General features: G+C 33.4%; 4 protein-coding genes across 4 annotated transcripts; 2 read left to right on the top strand and 2 right to left on the bottom strand.

The window, feature by feature from the left end:
* Positions 1–27: 27 nt before the first annotated feature.
* On the top strand, positions 28–3,308 carry TRIADDRAFT_55686 (uncharacterized protein; the record flags this gene model as incomplete). The annotated part of the gene is made up of 11 exons (XM_002112010.1): positions 28–78; positions 966–1,098; positions 1,238–1,470; positions 1,652–1,709; positions 1,829–1,918; positions 2,002–2,093; positions 2,251–2,304; positions 2,394–2,540; positions 2,654–2,868; positions 2,964–3,108; positions 3,189–3,308. 11 exons carry the CDS (start codon positions 28–30, stop codon positions 3,306–3,308), a joined length of 1,338 nt encoding a protein of 445 aa, XP_002112046.1.
* A 1,041-nt stretch (positions 3,309–4,349) lies between these two features.
* On the bottom strand, positions 4,350–5,467 carry TRIADDRAFT_23561 (uncharacterized protein; the record flags this gene model as incomplete). Its single annotated transcript, XM_002111512.1, has 3 exons — positions 4,350–4,571; positions 4,661–4,783; positions 4,895–5,467. The coding sequence occupies 3 exons, from the start codon at positions 5,465–5,467 to the stop codon at positions 4,350–4,352; spliced, it is 918 nt and encodes a 305-aa protein (XP_002111548.1).
* A 1,413-nt stretch (positions 5,468–6,880) lies between these two features.
* TRIADDRAFT_50205 (uncharacterized protein) lies at positions 6,881–9,157 on the top strand (the record flags this gene model as incomplete). The annotated part of the gene is made up of 5 exons (XM_002112009.1): positions 6,881–6,985; positions 7,459–7,462; positions 7,676–7,836; positions 8,796–8,841; positions 9,063–9,157. The coding sequence occupies 5 exons, from the start codon at positions 6,881–6,883 to the stop codon at positions 9,155–9,157; spliced, it is 411 nt and encodes a 136-aa protein (XP_002112045.1).
* A 1,601-nt stretch (positions 9,158–10,758) lies between these two features.
* TRIADDRAFT_24432 (uncharacterized protein) lies at positions 10,759–12,015 on the bottom strand (the record flags this gene model as incomplete). Its single annotated transcript, XM_002111511.1, has 2 exons — positions 10,759–11,456; positions 11,586–12,015. 2 exons carry the CDS (start codon positions 12,013–12,015, stop codon positions 10,759–10,761), a joined length of 1,128 nt encoding a protein of 375 aa, XP_002111547.1.
* Between the last annotated feature and the right edge of the window lie 7,277 nt (positions 12,016–19,292).

Raw genomic sequence — 19,292 nt, 5'->3', positions numbered from 1 at the left:
TTTGATAGGATTGAATCGATTTCAACCATGGCTGAATTTGATGAAAAACAATTTAGCCAGAAATTAGAAACTGCTGAGGTATAGATGATGGCTAAATTTAAATTGTATCAATTCAATGTCGTCGTCTTACTCTAATGCCCACTATCAGTCTTGTTAAGTTTTCCTAAGTGAATTAACAACACACGTTGATACCAGTCATGACTGCCTTAGTAGATATTGAAGTAGCGAATAGGATTGAGGAGAAAAATAATAACGTTGTGTAAGACGTCAAATTTACAAGTTAACCGGGCAATTGCTTATGGGCGAGTAGTCGCCAAAGTAACGTATCATCGCATAATATATCAATACGCTTAAGAATGATTTTATAAGCCTACGATAGCTTGTAGGCTTTTGTAAATTGTGAGTAATGTTAAATTAATGGTATTTTTTGTGCAGTATGATTAGTGTCAAATTCAAATCACATTGGTACTGAACAGTTTAATGATGAAATACATACGTAATTAATATTAAAACTGAACTTATTAAAAATAACTGTTACACCGGTAGTATTTGTAATTAGTATTTTACTCGTAAAAACTTCAAGCTATTCGCTATGGACCATAGACTGTTAATCAGCATATCCTTTCGCATCCTTACCCACTATCAACGATGGTTTGTTTATCATATTATATTAGTGTTCCAGATTAAGGAATACTGTTACGTTTTCTTCTACATACTGATACGGCATTATGATTACAAATAATGTCAAGAATTCTTTATAGCATTTTGTTATTGAATTTATCAACAACGATCAATAAGGCTATAGGCAATAGTTTACTGTGTATAGCTAGATTTAGAAGTACTCTTTACGAATTATTGAAATCCAATTTTATTAAAATATAAATCAAAAAATGTTGATAAAAATTTAATTTTACTCTCAATGTTAAATCTAAATGTCCAGCTAATGCTTTACCTGGAACTTTTAGAAATCTTTGCAGGAATTATATCATATGAGAGACCACTTCTTTGAGCTATATCCCGTTAAGCTCTCGGATAAAAAGTATTCTATGCTCCGAGAAAAGATGTCTGCTCTTATAGCAATTATCGATCAGATTCAAGGTAACTGTCGAATAACTTGGTAAAGTCGTCATTGATGCTATAATTTGTATATTCTAAACTGTAACAAACTTTTTTGCAACGTTTAATTAAACTAATGAGGTAACGTTATATTTCTTTCTTTATAAATTCAATCAATTAGAGCAAACCGACTTTAGACTGCAATCGAAAGAATATAAATTTAAATGTAGTTACATTAAAGGCAAAGCTCTCAATGTGTTGCCCGATTATAGTGACGAAGCTGAAAAAGCTTCATCTTTAGCTGTTAAATTAGATCCCACCAGTATCGATGCTTGGAATAATTTAGGAGAATGTTATTGGAAGAAAAAAAATATGGAGGCTGCTAAAAATTGTTTTAATGATGCGATAACGAGAGTGAGTAATCATATCTAATTTATAGTATCTTAATTAAGAACAAACATTGTGTTATTATCTATAAACATATTGTGCACAGATTCTACGATATTCACTCGCAGGTGTTGCTTACAATTTAAAAACTTTTTGACTTACATCAATTTGTGTATACTTTATGTCACCTCTATAAATGCGCATGTAGTCTAGAAACAAAGATTCTCTACGAAGATACTCAATGGTACTGAGGCAGCTGGGCAGTGGTAAGTAGCTAAGTATCTAAAGGAAACAATGTAGTATTATCGAACTACGATTTCAGTATTTTAGAACGAAATTACAACCCTGTTAATACGATAACAATGGATAAATTTTGTCCTTATAGATACCTCGGAAAAATTTAAAAATATTTGCGAATCTGTCGATATTGCAAAAGAGGCAGTTTCTCTTGATGTCTCCGATGGCAACTCATGGCGTACGTTATAGCATAAATATATACGCGTATGTTTGACTCTTCTGAAAAAATTTAAATCGAATCGTAATTTACTACCGCTCTAGTCGTACTTGGTAACGCCTATCTTGCTCGCTTTTTTGCTGGTGGCCAATCACCGAAAATACTGCAGCAGTCATTAAGCTCATATTCTCAAGCTGTATGTAGCATACATAATTAAATGCTAAGCATGCGATGTTGCTAAAAATTACCGTACTCAATAAAACATGAAATATGAAAATATCGGACTATCCATTCCTTTAATTAGAAATATATCTTTTCTTACTTTTCGTATGCAATCATTTCACCATTTTAAGGATAAAGATTCATCAACGGCCCTCTGCTCGGATTTACATTTTAATAGAGCAACTGTAAGCTTGATTTATGCTTTGTAAGCTATGTCTAAACCTTCATTAATCTTAATTGATACAAATAGCAATTAACATTGGCTTACCTATAGGTATATAAATATCAAGAGGAGTATCAAAAAGCCATGGAAGGATACGATCGCGCTTTACAATTAGAACCAACGTGGACTCAATGTAAAGAGCGTTTGGAAGACATAACATCTTATCTTAAGAAAATTATGGAATTTATTGAGACCAAGGTATTTATAATATAGTGCTAATTCATTGACCTGATTGTTTTGTTTTTCAATTTATTCGCAATATTACAAAATCGTACTCGTATTATTAACGATATCGATACTTAAATTGGTAGGGTAAAATTAAGCAAAAAAGGTTAACCGCGATGCTCCAGTCTTTGACCGAGAAAAGCCTCGGTCCTTTCGCAGGTGGCAATTATAGTAGTCCATCTGGAAAAACAATTAAGTTAAATCATATTCCCATATCTGGTATACGTCCCGGTATTAACAACGAAACAGTAATTTCTGGTAAAATATTAGGGATAATATCGTATATTGAACCGGTTCCTTAGTAAGTTTACAAGTAAAATTTCTATTCACGATATTTATATAATGTCTAACGTTACCATTTTTAGTTAAGTAAATTTACTATAACTGTTTTGATAGTGTATTTATTATGGCTGATTCTGAGTGCGATATCGTGGCCGTGTCTGTATATAATCTGGCATCAAATGCATCATTCAACATTGGGGATGCAGTTGCTATACCGGAACCATACGTCCAGACTAATGATTTTAGTTTTCGCGAGCAGGTATGCAGGATTTGTAACGTTATTCCTTTTTATTTTCTACACAATTTCATCGATTTAAAATATTTATTTTTTGTTATTAGCATTTTAAATTTGTAGGGGTTCGTGTAGAAAATCCAGTTGTCATGGTAGTGAATGGTAAAAAACTGCATAGAAACAGCCTCTCTCCAATGTTTTTATCAATTACTTCCAAAAGCGAGTGATTCTATTTAATAAATTTGCTATTAATGTTGTGTATAGAGCAAATGTTCTGTTATGAACTTGTTACATACAAGTTTAAGCAGGACTGCGATATTGTTAACCGCAATTTCCCATTTTAATATTTCAAAATGTATCGCATCGACTCATGTAATCTTTACAGAAGACATCATGTTAGTTCCATTGAAGGTTTATCTTCTTGAAGTATTCTCACGATAATAATTTTTTGATGAACATATACTATTTGATATTCTTAGTCTACGTGACTTGCTATAGTTCCATTTATGTCTGTAGATAATCAGAACGAAAATTTGTTAATTTCCCTGAATGAATAGTTGGATATCATTTCTGAAGTTTAGTTTCGATAAAAGTCTAAAATAAAAAGGGCTAATCCAAATCCATAGATCTATTGGTGCTAAAGCACGGTATAAATCAATTTCGAGATAAAATTCAGATGCAATAAATACTTTCCATTGATATGCAACTCATGGATGAAACAACATAGAGATACTGATTTCTAAATAATTGCTAAGCTTGTCATGCAAGCGTTGACATAATTGGACTACACAGTACGCCATGACAATAGCAAAGACTTTCAAAATTTTGTTTATATTAAAAAGTCATAAAGTTAAAGAAAGAACTTAACCCTATAGCGTATGACTTTTATTATTATGAACATTAAGTTATTATCTTGCATTCATTACATCGGATAGTCAGGTAAAGGTTTATCATAAACTTATTAATCCAAAATTACAGAAAGAATAATAGCATATATCTGCTTTGATAGCAATATTACAGAGTGAACCTGACGAAGAAAGTATTAATATTGTAGAGGCATTATAGGCAAGTTTCCTCACGCCTAGCGTTTATTCTTTTTTTTCTTATGTCTAGGATTTTGCTTAACGAGGTCTTGCGCTGATACATTTAGTGCTTGCTTATACGCTTTTTCTCGTGATTTTCGCTGTTGCTCTACAACCGTTCTCTGTTTTGCAGCATTATAAGCTATACCATATATATTAAAATATTAATTGCGTAGTCTTGATGTACTATAGTTTGTCGTTAAAACTAGACATAAGCATATGATATAGCACGGCTAGCTTACCGGTTTTAAAATTGCTGGCAATGCCTTTATCCTTACTTTCTTCCGGAGGAGGTTCAACTTTTATTAGTTCTGGTATACCAAAGGATTTACGAATTCTTGGAGTATTTAAGATTACCATTTGTAACATTGAACAGCTATTTGATGTCAACCAGTAACAGAATATAGCCTAGGCAACAGCGTAGGGATTTAAAAATGGTTAATAACGTGGTAGTAGTGAACCATAATTAAATATACCAGTAAGTATTAATTAATTACGGTAGGAAATTGAGCTGTAACGGGCAACATTCCAATAGCTAGGAATCGAAAGACTATCTTCATAACTTTCATTGTTGCTTGTTGTTGCATTCCAGAATTACGGGCTCCGACTTCGGTACCTAACTGTAGGGTATAGAGTAAATAAAGATTGGCCATTATTCTCTTACAAAGTTAAACGAGTGCAGTGTAGAAATGATTTGATGTTGTATGCTGTGAGATATGTTCAAGTTATACCTCTAAGGTCAGAAGCATCGTCACACACGATAATACAGGTAGGACATAATATGGATCAGCAGCAGTTAAATCAGTAAACCAATACATTCCGCCATCTTTCATACTTTCCAGCGGTGCTGTGCACATTCGACGTAAGCCTAAAAAGAAGGAGATGAATACAGGGACTTGCAATAAAGGAGAAATAAGACTTTTGAAAGGATTGCAATTATGTTTTTGGAATAGTAGCCTAAGTTCTTGCGAATACAAAGCAGCTTCTTGCTGAGTCGGAGCTGCCCTCATCTTATTCATCAATCTGCTAACAGTAGGTGAGATATTATTCATTCTAGCCGAGTTACGATAGGATCGTACTACTAGAGGTAGTGTTAAAGCACGTAAAATAGCTGTAGCCACCATAATTGATCCCCACCACGGTAATCCAACATAAGAGTGCAAGCTATCGATGGCATGTTGCAATAACCCAATAGGTGTATAGCCACCTAAACCTAAATCCGCTAACGTTTGACCAACATGAGTATCATTTACATGGAAGGCAGCATCCGATAATAGATCGGATGTCGATATTGGCGTACTCATCGACGACTCCACACTATTGGCTGTAGCAGCTTGATCTTGAATAAATTCATCGTTATTGGGAATATTAGATTGATATCTACAAAAACTGAGACCAGTCATGGGCAATGATTGATTGATGAAGTTATTACTAATATTATGATGATGAGGTAAATTATTGTGATGAGATTGATTGCAAGACAGTGGAGCTCTAGAGCAACTACGAAGATGTGAACGTGCAACAAGGCTGGTCAATGTTCGTCTTCCCTGGTTAAGAATGAAATTTGTAACGCCTTAGTACGATATCATAGAACCAACTACATCCCTCTATTATCATTCCATCATTTATTAGCATACTATACATCTATCAACAAATTAAAATTGGTTGTCGTTGATTCTACGATATGTAATATCCTTAATCAATTTCTATCTTCTCTATACTTCTACTGTAAACAGTATGTCTTCTATTAAATCATGCACTGCTACCTGCAACAGACGTGCCATGGACGATCCACCACGACCCGATAAATTGCATGCTTTCATTTTAAGATTAACGAGTGCAATCGTTGTCATCTTGCATAAGGATTTACTATCTACCACAAATTAGGATGGAATTATATTGCAATTGTTTCACTTCTACATGGAAGATAGGCTTAGATGGCAACTTGGCATATTCTCCTTCAGACGAAGGCGGCTCGGAGTCTTAACGAGAAAGGAGAGGAGCTGCAGCCGCGTTTGCACATGCACACTGATCGTGTCATGTGCGTGATGATCCCTACTGTAAGCTGTACCATACGGTACTGAGTGCAGTAGTGCTAATAGTAAAGGTAGGCTGAACAAGACGATGCTCTAGAGGCAACTTTACTAATGGAGGTATAAGATTTCTATGCAAATCATTGCTTATTTAGGTACAGTATCGATAAAATAGCCATAGTCAGGAGTGTTTTGTAGCGACTTATTAATTAGCAGAAAACACAATATGATGCGGTACTTGCTTCATTGGCAAATTGGATAGAACCAAAGGGTGACAACTTTTTTGCACAACTATTCTTATACTACCCAGTCAATAATAGAGCAACGAGTAAGAACTTAATACTCTATCGAAGATAACTAAAAAAAAATACCCCAAAGTGTACAAAAAGGATGTCACCTATAGGAATTTTATTTGCCAGTCTAAGTGTGTAAAACGCCAATCAAAAATGATGTCATGTCTAAGGACCATATTTTCCTACTATTTGAAGTAAAAAGTTGTCGCTATAGATGACATTATTAATGCGAACGATTATTCCTTATGATCCAATAAAATCACTCAGCACGGTACGGTTTACAGCAGTATATAAAGTAAGGAACTCATTCACGAAACTACTACATACGTAGAACCCCATCCAGTACAGTAGCAGTAGCCAGTAGCGCCAACTTATTATAACTGCAAGCGACATGTCGAAATTTTCTAGTGCCATCGGATTGGAAAATATCAATCCCACGGTGTTTTCGAAATCGAAAGAAAGAGAAATACTTCCCGAAGAATTAGATGATAATATCGTGGATAAAATTGACGAACGAGAGATATTTGATATCCTACAAACTTGAATTATTTGTTATTGTGTATTTGTCTACTGGTAGTAAAATAGTGTGCAAATGATAGTAATGTTACTTCTATTAGGCTCGTGATCAAATCTTCGAATTCGTCGATGTAGTCATCACGCTAGGTCTATTCTCATTAAGGTGTAATAAAAAAGCGAATGCAGCAACGAAATCATAGCTTATAACATAATAGATAATACAATGATGAGAACTTGTAGTCGAAGTGTATATATTATACACTACGTGTATAGTGTTGACCTTCTTGAAGAGCTTCTCGTTGCAGGTCGAACGGTACCTTCTTATTTCGTTAAGTTGAAGATTTCTGCATGTATTTGAGCGTATAATAATTATTATATTAACGCGAATTATTTTTCTTTAATTTATCATGTAATTCTACTTACTGTCTGCTGAATTTTATTATGTACGAATAGTACGGTCTATAATATGCTGTAAATAACCGTGACTTTTAGTATCATTGATATCTTTATTATTTTTCTAAGCTACTTTATGATTATATTAACTCTAAGAATGCAATGTTCTTGAGAATATCTGACATTCTATTCAATCTCATGCTATTTATCTATTACCTTAACTCTTTGATACATATTATTCGATCAATCAACGATCCTGAACATCCACTAACACTAGAAGAGCTAAATGTTGTAGAGGAATGCAAAATTGACGTGGACGATGATAACAACTTTGTTAAAGTTCACTTTACACCGACTATTCCACATTGTAGTATGGCTACATTGATTGGTTTGTGCATACGTGTGCGTCTCATTAGATCGTTACCTGAAAGATTTAAGGTAGGTGCTGGCATGTTACTGCCATTTTACGAACTACTAGATATCATTCCAGTATATTAATGTATTTATGACATACAAGGTATCCGCTACCCGCAATGTGGCAATGATTTTTAACTAAAAATAAAATCCTATTCGATACATTTTGTAAACTAATTATTAATTCCTTAGTAACATCTAGGATGTAAATACTGCACATTACATAACATTCTTGTTTGGTTCTAAATTAATCAACTAATTGAGTACAGTACGTGAACAATAAGCCTAATGTATAGTACAGCAGTTTAACTTGTTTTGTGATAACTGCTGTAATTTAAAGCTTAGAAAGTGGATGATCATGGACCCTAAAGAGTTACATGCAGGTCCATCAATGTCCTTTCCAAAAGCTAGCAGCATGTAACTATAACTACAACTCTACAGTATGTAGAATGGTGGCGGTCATCGCCGTTCGACTTTTATAATCTATAAGAGCTATACCGCCAGGAACTGGGGGGTATAGCTCAGCGGTAGAGCGCTCGCTTTGCATGCGAGAGGCCACGGGTTCGAACCCCGTTACCTCCAGAATTTTTTATTCTCTACGAGATCTAATACGCGTGCGCAAATTGATCTTAAAATGATATTTTATACAAGGACTACTAAAAAGGATAGAGCTCCACTTTGTTTTTGCCGTTTAACATCCCTCTTTCTTTCCTTTTTAGTAGTTCCTGCAGTACTATAGCATGTAAATACTTTTAGGTGGCAAATCTTCGTTTGGACGATGAGTATGATCGCAGGGTACCGGTCAACTATATTACTAAATACACAACTGCAAACCAAATAGATTGTACAGTACTCGTATAGTTTATTGTTCCTGTGCATTATACTATCCAACTCGGCATATATTCACTTTGCTACTAAAAGAGCAATAAATTTTGCGCAGATCTGTGCGCGAATACTTTAAACTATATTCATTTATTTTACAGGTTGATATCACGGTCACGCCAGGGTCTCATTCTTCTGAAATCGCAGGTGAGGATTATACTTAATTACTACATTATTATCACAGTTGGTGGCCATGGCAGAATTTTAATTAAATAATGTTGGTGTTGTAAGTAAATTTAAACTTACAAGTTCAACTCTACCTGAAACTCATAATCACAAATAACTAATCTTACAGATGTAAAATCACATTTGACAACAAGCGTACTGTCAATCTGTTTCTAATATCGCTACCTGTCACTGTTTTATAGTGAATAAACAACTAGCCGATAAAGAACGCGTTGCTGCAGCTATGGAAAACAGTAACTTATTAAAAGTAGTCAATCAATGTTTAGCTATGGATTGAATTGACGTAATTTACGATTTTAAGAAATGTATATAAACTTCTAATTTTCTACAGCGGCGAAATTCACTCCAAAAATGTCTGCTATAATGCAACGAACCTGCACTTTTCTGATTATTGTATAAGTAATCAAAACCCGTAATTTAGCGGATCATATCACATGATTAAGTGTTTTATACATATGTATGCATACACTGTGTATTCAGATCTGAATTATTACCCAATGCTTGTTCCGTTTCTTTATTCAATATTAATAGAAACTATACAATGTCTATTTGAATAAAGTTATACGTAGCAAGTGAGAAGAAGTAATTTATCCCCTAATCCATTATGAATTAGCTTCTTGTAAACTATGAAACTAAAGTATTCATTATAATTGAAGAATTTTTTAATTACATAGAAAACTTAATTTTACTGGTTCTAGAAACATCAAGATTGTGTGTTTATCATCTTTAATTGCTGACAAAAATAAAATAATATTCCTGTCTGGTTTAGTGATAAAGCTTTATTGTTGACTATTAACAATAACTTATTTTAGGCAGTATTTTGTATTTTGATTGTTACTAAGGTGTTGTATAACAATCCATTCTTTGAAGAAATCATTTTTAATTTTATTGGCAATGATTTTTAACGATATTTACAAATTGATGTATTCCCTGCATAGAATGCTGATTTATACCCATGTACGTCTACTAATGTAGTTGCTGTTATTTATACATGGGAATATACAGTGGTTAGGTTTAGCTGGAATCTGTAAGTTGGTATTAATATACAATACTAGAGTATCATAGAGGTAAGAAATTTCTTACCTCTATACAGAATTGTAATTCTCGTATATAGAATTATCTTGCTATTTAGGTATTGTATTAGGCTCTACCCTCTACAATTCCTTAATAATTCAACTAGTCAAAATGTGAAATTAAATTTGAGTTAACTGTATCAATAACGAAATTTATTTTTCAATCATTACTAATAGTATATTACATTAAATACAAATAAACGATTTAAATTGATTTTATCAGCAATATTAAATTCAGTAAGCAATAGCTTCCGATACATTAGATTGAGTTTCAACTCCGTCATCATGTCCTATTGGTGAAGGAGGTCTACTGTTACTTTGCACGGGATCGTTAATTTCCAGTTGTTCAGGTTCATATTGACCAAAAGTGACAAGGAATGTATCTCCGCGCTCTAATTTTACAAATGAATATAAGCAAACGTTATACTAAATCTTTTTTAATTTTCACCGATTAGACTGTTTTTAAGTCTTGTGATCATAGCAACCTAGTTTACTATTATGTACGTTATGAATGCATTACAGAAATAGTAGTTATTGTTTGTTTTCTGTTGTGATAAATTACCTCTAGTTTTTCTATTTTCGTATTCAGTATGAAAAATTCTTGAAGCTGTATTGCTGCTCTCTCTAGAGGCAGTAAATTAAAAACGATCTTTTATCAAATCCCGCTACAAATGTTTAAAGTACATAATCACGGTAAAATTTCTTACATTTTACACTGCTAGTACTACCGTACGTTCAGAATGATAAAATAGATGATAATTAATAAATAATTGAAAACTTATTACTGTAGGCTATAGTACAGTACTCACTTGATTGGTGGCAATCCAACCCTTTTTGAATGCTTCCAGCCATGTAGAAAGGCTTTTGAGACGCCACCTTTGCCGGTATGATGCAATAATATTTTTACCAAATACTGATCACGGCGACAAATACTTAATAGTTGTCTTTCACCCATAGGATTAGCAGTTAGATATCCTAAAGCTTTTGCTGCGGCTTCACGACATAACTCTGACGATGATGTTAGCAGCTTAGCTAATCGCGGTACAGCCCCTATAGAAACTATAGCAGACGGAATTCCAGCACGTGTATGACCTAAGCGAGCGATGCAATTTGCTGCTAGTGCTTGAGATTTTTGATTCTTAGAGTCTAATAAATCGACTAAAACTTTAATGCCAATTGCTGACGAAGTTGCTGGTTCCTCATCAGGTATTATTCGCGAAAGGACAGCAACTTGAAATGCAGCATTAGCACAATAAAATTCATCTTGACTTTGTAGGAAAGGTAAAAGCGAATGATAGCGAACGCCACCAGCTAACGCAATCTGTTTTTGTTGCACATTGTTATTGAAGGCAAATGTTGCTAATGCTGAACCAGCTAATAGTCGTACTAGATCATCTTTGGAGTACATAAGCCTTAGGATAAGGATATAATTAAAATCTTCCTTATAAATTAACTGGATGACGTCCTTATTATTTAAAGCAGTATATGATAATGTTAATGCTGCTTCAACCTGGATTAACTCTGGACGATTTTGCGTTAAAAATTTCACTAATAATCGGATTCCACCAGCTTGAGCGACTAACCGTTGATTATTTACATGTGGCTTATAACCAATATGCATGACTAATATACGCAGTGTGCGGATTGCACTTAAATGAACTTGTTGACGCGCTGAATTTAATATTCTAACTAATTGTGATATACCCCCCTCGGATGCAATTGCATCTTTTTTAGTATCAGATCCATCACCTAAAACACGTAATGCTTCAGAACTGATAAAGTGCAATTTATCGGATAAAGTTCCGAGTAAACTAACTAAGACGTTAATTCCAACAAGTTTAGCCATGTTACGTTGGCCATCATCTTCCGTTCCAGCTAAAGCCCACAACGCTTCTGCTGTCGCTTCTTGAAATTCTTGTTGTCGGGTCCTTTTTAAGGTGTTAATCAACGGTACTAAACCTGATCTTTGCCAAATATCTTGCTGAGCACTGGGATTACGTTCAGCAATAGCATGAATTGCGCGAACAGCATTTATTTGAATATCGCGTATTTTATGTCTCATCAATTTCATTAATGGTGTAACTGCGTTTAATTTTAAAGCAGTCATTTGATTCTCTTGATGTAATTTCACAAAATTAGCAAGCGCTAGTGTGGCTGGCAATAAGACAACTGTTGACGATGAGTTTCTTAATAAATGAACTACAACAGTGATACCACCATTGGTACCAATAGTGGATTGGATAAATGGGCTACAACGAGAAAAGTTAGCTAACGCTTTAGTACCTTCGCTTTGTATAACTTCATTTTTGGTGTTACCAATCAATTTGATAATTTGAGTTATACCACCAGAGGACGACAATATAGCTTTGTAATCATCATGTAATCCAATTTCCTTTAATATGCATAAAGCATGTATGATTTCATCTTCTCTGCTTGAGTTCAACAACTTGATAATGATAGTAATACCGTCTTCATCAACAAAAGCTTTATGGACACTTTCTTCAGATATAATTAAATTCACTAAATCTAATATATGAACCCTAGCGTCGTCAATATACGAATTTTTCAACATTTTTACTAGAGCTGATATGCTATTAGGATGAGAATAAAACTGATTTTTGTCAATATTGCCCATTTTAATTAATGCTGTTAATGCCTCAGCAGCCTTTTCTGTATCAGGCGATGAATCCATATTGATCATAAAAATGAGTACTTTAAATACAGGTATATCTTTACGTTGTAATCGAACAAAATATTCCAATGCAGAAATACGATTATGAAGGGTTGCGACTTGAATAATATTTTGATTATTACCATTTAAGACATCGACTTGAGCATCAAGTTCAACTAATGTTCTTATTGTTGGTACAACACCTTTTTCGCATGCTAACAATAATGGCGTTACCCATTTGGAATCGTTCGTTCTCAGTTCAAGTAATCGATGATTACTTTGAACCAAGCTCATTATACTCGCTTGATCATTTAATATAGTAGCTTGATGGATATGATCCAAGCCAGCATCATTTAATTCTTCCATGATGAATGTAGTCTCTACTAATTTACTGTCTATACGTTAGTTGTTTTTCTAATTAATGCTTTTCATTAGTCATTAATGAAATATAATTAATAAAGTAACCGTGCCAGCAACGATGAAACTGTCATCGTTGAAAGTAATTTATAAGTATCAATCGTACAAAAAATACCAATTGTACGCCGCTTTTAGTAATTGGTGATGCTGTATAAATTCACTGCGATTACTTTACGGTAATTAGTAAAGTACTTTATAAAATTTATAAAAAATTTTTGATGACGGGTATCGGAAGTCAGACAATAATCGTCGATAAAAATAAAGCAAAGTTAAAATTGCTTGGTCATAATTGAAAGATAAATCAAGGTCGTCGTGGACTTGTTTGTCTTGTTGTCTATCTATTAATTAAAGTAAATAAGATGAAAAACATTTCTTGATTGCAGTAAAATCGAAAAGCATGAGAATATTGTATCTATTTAGTGATTTTATAATACCGTTATTATATACATTGCTAATTTAATTATGGTATACTGTATTATGAGTTATAATATAGTTATTCTATATTACTGCTAAAATATGGAAACAATGCCAGCAATAGGCAATCAACAATTTAGTTAATCACTGTAGAATTATTTCAGTTTTTTTATTCGAATTCGAATATGCATTAATTTACCAGCCACTAATGTGGCTCTTCTATGTTAAACGTAATGTTATAATTGGTGGTACTGGATAAAGAAAGAGTATCGTAGAAAATGTTTTAATTGATGCGATTGGTTCTATTGAAATAAACTATTCTGTTATCCTCTATAAAATATACATGATAATATTTTAACCTGTTAACTTTCGTACATGAAGTTTTTGTATTTAGTATCGTTCCTTGTCAATTTTTAAAGACAGAAGTCATTCTGTTGCTGTGTTACTTAATCTTTTCATTTAATTTAACTATTATCAATTTCTAGATGTTATGATATTGTTGTATCGACGATGAAATAACGCAATATACATTTAATTTCCAGGATGATCGTCATAACTTATATTTCTACTATCTGCTGTAGAAGTTTTATTTATTAAAATACTAACTCTTTAAGTATTGCAGCTAAATAGGTTTTATTACGTATTTGATGTATTATCATTTCTACTGAGCTAGAAAAATGATATCATTTTTCTTATTTTTTTTTACTCTAGTATCATGCATTGAGATTTACTATATTTGATTTTTAAAATCAGTGTATGACTATATACTCGCTAGTGAATAAATTATTCTGAAATAGTTAGAAATACAGCAAAGATGCTGCTGTCAAGAATAATATCTAGAAAGAGGATATACTAATACTTCTATTTAAAAAAGAAATGACGTTTACTGATGAAAACTTGAAAAACGAAGAGTGATAGTGCTGTTTCATCATTCTTACCTATAGATTAATTATTGATGAAATGATTGTCTCACGATGCAGACAGTTTGTGCTCAACTTGAACCACAATATTCAGCGATATGGAAATTCGATCAATGATAATTATTTCATGATAAGGCTAACCACTAACTATATCATTGTAAGTTCTTTAGGATGCTCATGATAAAGCAAAGACAGTTGTTATTAGGATTTGTACCTTGATTTTGAACATTATAATTGCTAATTATTATTATTATATTTTTAACGACGTCAATCGTAGCAATAAACTCAGGTTTGTCTGCGATGTACGTTAAGCTACTCAATCATGAAAGAGTAATGTGTGAATAGACTGGATTAGTGATGGCCATAACAGCACTTGGGGTCTTACCCCGACGACAAACATGATACCGTTGCTAACGTGACACAGCAGTGTTGTTGCTAAGGAGCCAATTGTACACCTTAGCAAAGTTACGCGGTTTTGTCCTACGTCTCGTTCCGTCTGTCGTAGTCTATGACGTCATGTGTACTACTTGCATATCCGCCATATCGTCTTACAGCCCGTTGTTAACAGGAGACCCTGGTCCATGCCGGAACATACAGTACCATGAAGGCCTTTACTACTGTGGTGTACAGTACATTGTACTGTACAGTACAGTGTGTTTGTGGTGACTACAGTACAGTACAGTACTGTACTGTACTGTACACCACCTTGGTCTTTTTAATTCTGTACTGTACTGTACGCATGCTCACTGGCGTGTACCAACTTGTCCTCTGGCTTCAATGGCATTCCACGCATGTACGTCACCTTGGTCTTGGCTATCTTATTATAGATAGGGTGACGTACGTCAGGGATGACACTCCCTCCGTTGTATATAGTAAGCTATATACAGTATTTATATTTACTATCTGCTCGACTACGGGTACCTGAGCAGCTGCACGAGGATATACTGAGCTTGCTGTCCTCTCAATGAGCTCAAATTAATAGGAATAAGCGGAGAAATTAGCTTTTCAATTTCATCTTTGGCTCTATCCATCAACAATTTCGTTAGGGACTCATTCTAATTGGTAAGGTTTATTTTCAAGAATTTCATTTAATGGATATCAAACTAGTTCGTACAGGTTGAAGGATAGTTTGCGAGAACAAGTTGATAACATGCTATCTCACCTGTAGGTGCAACTTGGTACAACATCATGCAGAGTAGAAGAAAGATAGGTAATGTAGTTAAAAATACGGATCTACTTTTGCTTATGAGATTGAATACTGACTATTTTGACTAGAGTACACATGCATCATTCTTATATTCTGTACAGTACAGCAGTAGCCAACCTTTGATCGATGCTCTACTACAGTACAGCTCTAACTGATTGCAACTTCTTTATCCTATCATAAGTGGGATTTCATCAACAAAAACCTCCAACCTTGATAGTGTCTTGTCTTAAAGTGTATCCTAAATGATATAGAACATCTTTCTGTCCTACTATATAGTACACTGGATTTGAGATATGGTAATATACGAAATGGTACAACATGAAATTTCTACAGGCACTTTATGTTGAGATATGGTAATATACGAAATTGTACAACATGAAATTTCTACAGGCACTTTATGTAGTATTCATCACTATTCTAATCAATCACCTGCGTGTGTGTCTAAGCATTAAATATATAATATCAAGTTATAGATTAGTGCTAATCAAAACATCTTCCATCTGGCAAATCATCTCCTTCGACTACTGTATACGTATTATAGCGCAAGGCATCACTTGGTACTACGTTGCGATGTAATCTAGTGTACTATATGATAATAAAGATAACTTTATAACAAGAAGATGAAACTAAACTGACATTCTCATCATTTTCACTGACTGTAATCTTTTTTAACCATCAACTTACAAACTAACCGTTAACTATCCTTCTCAATTACTAATAAAATTGCAGTATTGCAGACGTGGAATGTAGTTCAGATGAAAACCCAATAATAATACGACGCTAGCCATCACCACTCAATTGACAATAAATCATAATGTTGCAAATACTCGCAATATACTTAGATGGAAATAAAACATAAGTGCCATCATTACGCAAATGCTATATAAACCTGCAGTAATGTCAGTCAGTAGGGTAAGATAAACTAATGAGAACAATGTATTTCGGTCGTTTATTGAAGCCTAACTATTTCGCCTACCATTCACAACATCATTGTTTACTAGCACAAGTCTGTTAATATTATAATTATAAAATGGTTGAAGGAATTAAAATGGTGCAAATCTACTACAAGAAAAATGGCGAAAAAAAATTTATAAATTGTGATAGATAATTAGTATAATTAACATCATCGTAAGCGAATGTATTATAAATTGGTACCATATCGTATGCTATATTGGTGCTTCATGGCAACAACGGCAATACCATTGCCAAGGCGTTAAATCGTGTTCAAGACAGTCACAAACTGAATTAAGCTACTTTTGTATCGGATGCTCTTGGTCGATGGTAATTCGAATGATATAGCTTTCATCGGCATAGATTGTAAAATTTGAAAGATATTAAATCATAATCATTATAAATAGAAAGATAAATGCAATTGCAAATATGAAGTTAATTCAGTATTGCTGTTCTCTGCATGGAAATGACCGGTTAAATGTTTAACTTTTAATTCCTGCGCAAATTTTACCGGATCCTACAGTATAGTATAGTTAGTTTCTTTTAAATCAATTTATGATTATTCTACTTATTACTAGCAAACATAACACTGCTGATATAGCTATCGTAAAGTTATCTCATTGATTAACAATAAAAGATGCTTTTGAATTGTGCTGGTACTACAGTATACTCATGAATTCATAAGTATAGTAATAATTATATAGATTACAGTATATTGTAATAAGAAACAATTAGCGGGTGCCATTTTGATACTCAAAATTATATTTATCATGCTTGTTATTTGACGATTATCCTTTACATTGGTTAACACAACAAAGTATTACCAAAAGAAAGAATAGAAATATTTTTATTGTACTAATAGATTTCTGAATTTCGATATGATTCGTCACCAATTATATCTACTCGTATACTATGATTTTGCAATTTTCACGTGTAGCAAGTTAACTCTCTAGGCTTAATCATCAATCCGTAGATTTATACTATAAAGGGAGGGTTGAATTGGCTATAGCAAATCATATTACAAGTAATACCTTATGAAGAACGTACAAAAATATATCCTATAATTACCTGTGTATCATAGTAGATATATGCTTTTTGTATGCTACTTAAACACACGAAAAGGCATCAATTGGGTATAGTATATACGTATGTATTATAATGTACATAATAGAATTGGATTATTATTTTACTACTCAGTTCTAATACATATATTGATATTTTTTCATGCAAATTTAGTTACAAGAAGTAATTCAGCATCAAAACGTCCTAAAATTTCTGCTGGAGAAGTAATATGGCAATGGGAAGATGATGGAGGCAAATGGCAAAATTTTTCCGATGATTGTTGTGTGGAGATCGACAATGCATTTAGCAAATCTAAATCGGAAGTACAGCTTAACATAAGTCCTGTTGCCAAACCTGTTATAATCTTTTCCAGAATGGTTCAAAGAAATAAGACAACAGGAAGAGAACGTTCCGTGAGATGTCAAAAGTTTGGCTCTGATTACAGTTAGTTATCTTTAATCAGATTATCTTATAGCGTGTACGATAGTCAGTTTAAATGAATAAGTTTTATACTCCTTATCGCCAAAGATATTTTTGCTTAAATAGATTTTGATACGGTACCGTCTGCTCTTATCAAATACAATACGGCATAATATTTATGCAATAATTATGATTAATGTTATATACTTTAAATCAACTTACTGGTACAAGCGTATAGATGCTGTAGCACTGTAACTCCACCTGATCTTATTTTTGTCATCTGGGATAGCAACTTGTCGATCGCGCATCAATTAGTATGCAAAGTATTATGCGGTATTTAGGATTTGTAACAATTTTAAATTACTGCTTATTTTTCCCATATTAGCATATAAATGGGAATGGATTGGAGATGATGGTACAACCGTTGAATATGACAGTGAATGCAGTCGCTATTTAGAAGCCTGTCACATTTACAATGAAAGCATGACTGAATTAAATATCAACGGTACTAACTATACGATCCACTTTAAACGCCTAAAGCAAGTCAATGTGCGTAGTGGTCACTCTCGTAAAATAAAGAGAACTGAATATCAATCAAACTCTGGTAGGTATTTTATGGATATGTAGTATATATTGAACGTATCGATGCTATTAGTAGTAGGAATAGATTCGTACGTCAACGAAATGTACCTACGCGCTCAAAGAATACAGTTTAATTCAAAGTAGCATATTTTTAGAGATACTGTACAGCGAGTTAGATGGTTATTGCTTGAGTCCTTGAATGAAAGGGATCGTAATACACTGTACTTCTCGTCCAAATTTTACGCAATCAAAGTGTTACAGCAATTGCCATACCTATAATCACATCAAGTATAGCGCAGATGGTCATCGTAATTTCGACTTCTCATAGTGTTTACCCTAGTTAGAAAATAAAAATATTGCATTCTTACGGTTTATTTAGGTGCTAGTAGTAGCAATAACGCTGCTGCATCGAATACAGCTGCAACAACAGATTCAGTATCTGATAACATACAGGAAGGAGATGAGACTGCAAGTTCTTCAGAATCTTCCAATAATGAGAATGTAACAAAAGTAAAAGCCAAGAGTTCTACCAATAATGTGAAAACTGACGCTACAGGTAATACAAATACCGTGAAGTAAGTGTAGACTTATAAAATGTTTTTATATAGGAAAAGAGCTACTTTTCTATTACTAACGATGTAAATTGAATTATGTATTAGTTATCAAATACTTGCAAAGAATTTATCAAGTAGCTG

Source organism: Trichoplax adhaerens, genomic scaffold (genome assembly GCF_000150275.1).
Source record: "Trichoplax adhaerens TRIADscaffold_4 genomic scaffold, whole genome shotgun sequence".
NCBI classification, from domain to species: domain Eukaryota; kingdom Metazoa; phylum Placozoa; class Uniplacotomia; order Trichoplacea; family Trichoplacidae; genus Trichoplax; species Trichoplax adhaerens.
The sequence above is the reverse complement of the archived record's forward strand: the minus strand, read 5'-3'. Positions and strand labels throughout refer to the sequence as shown.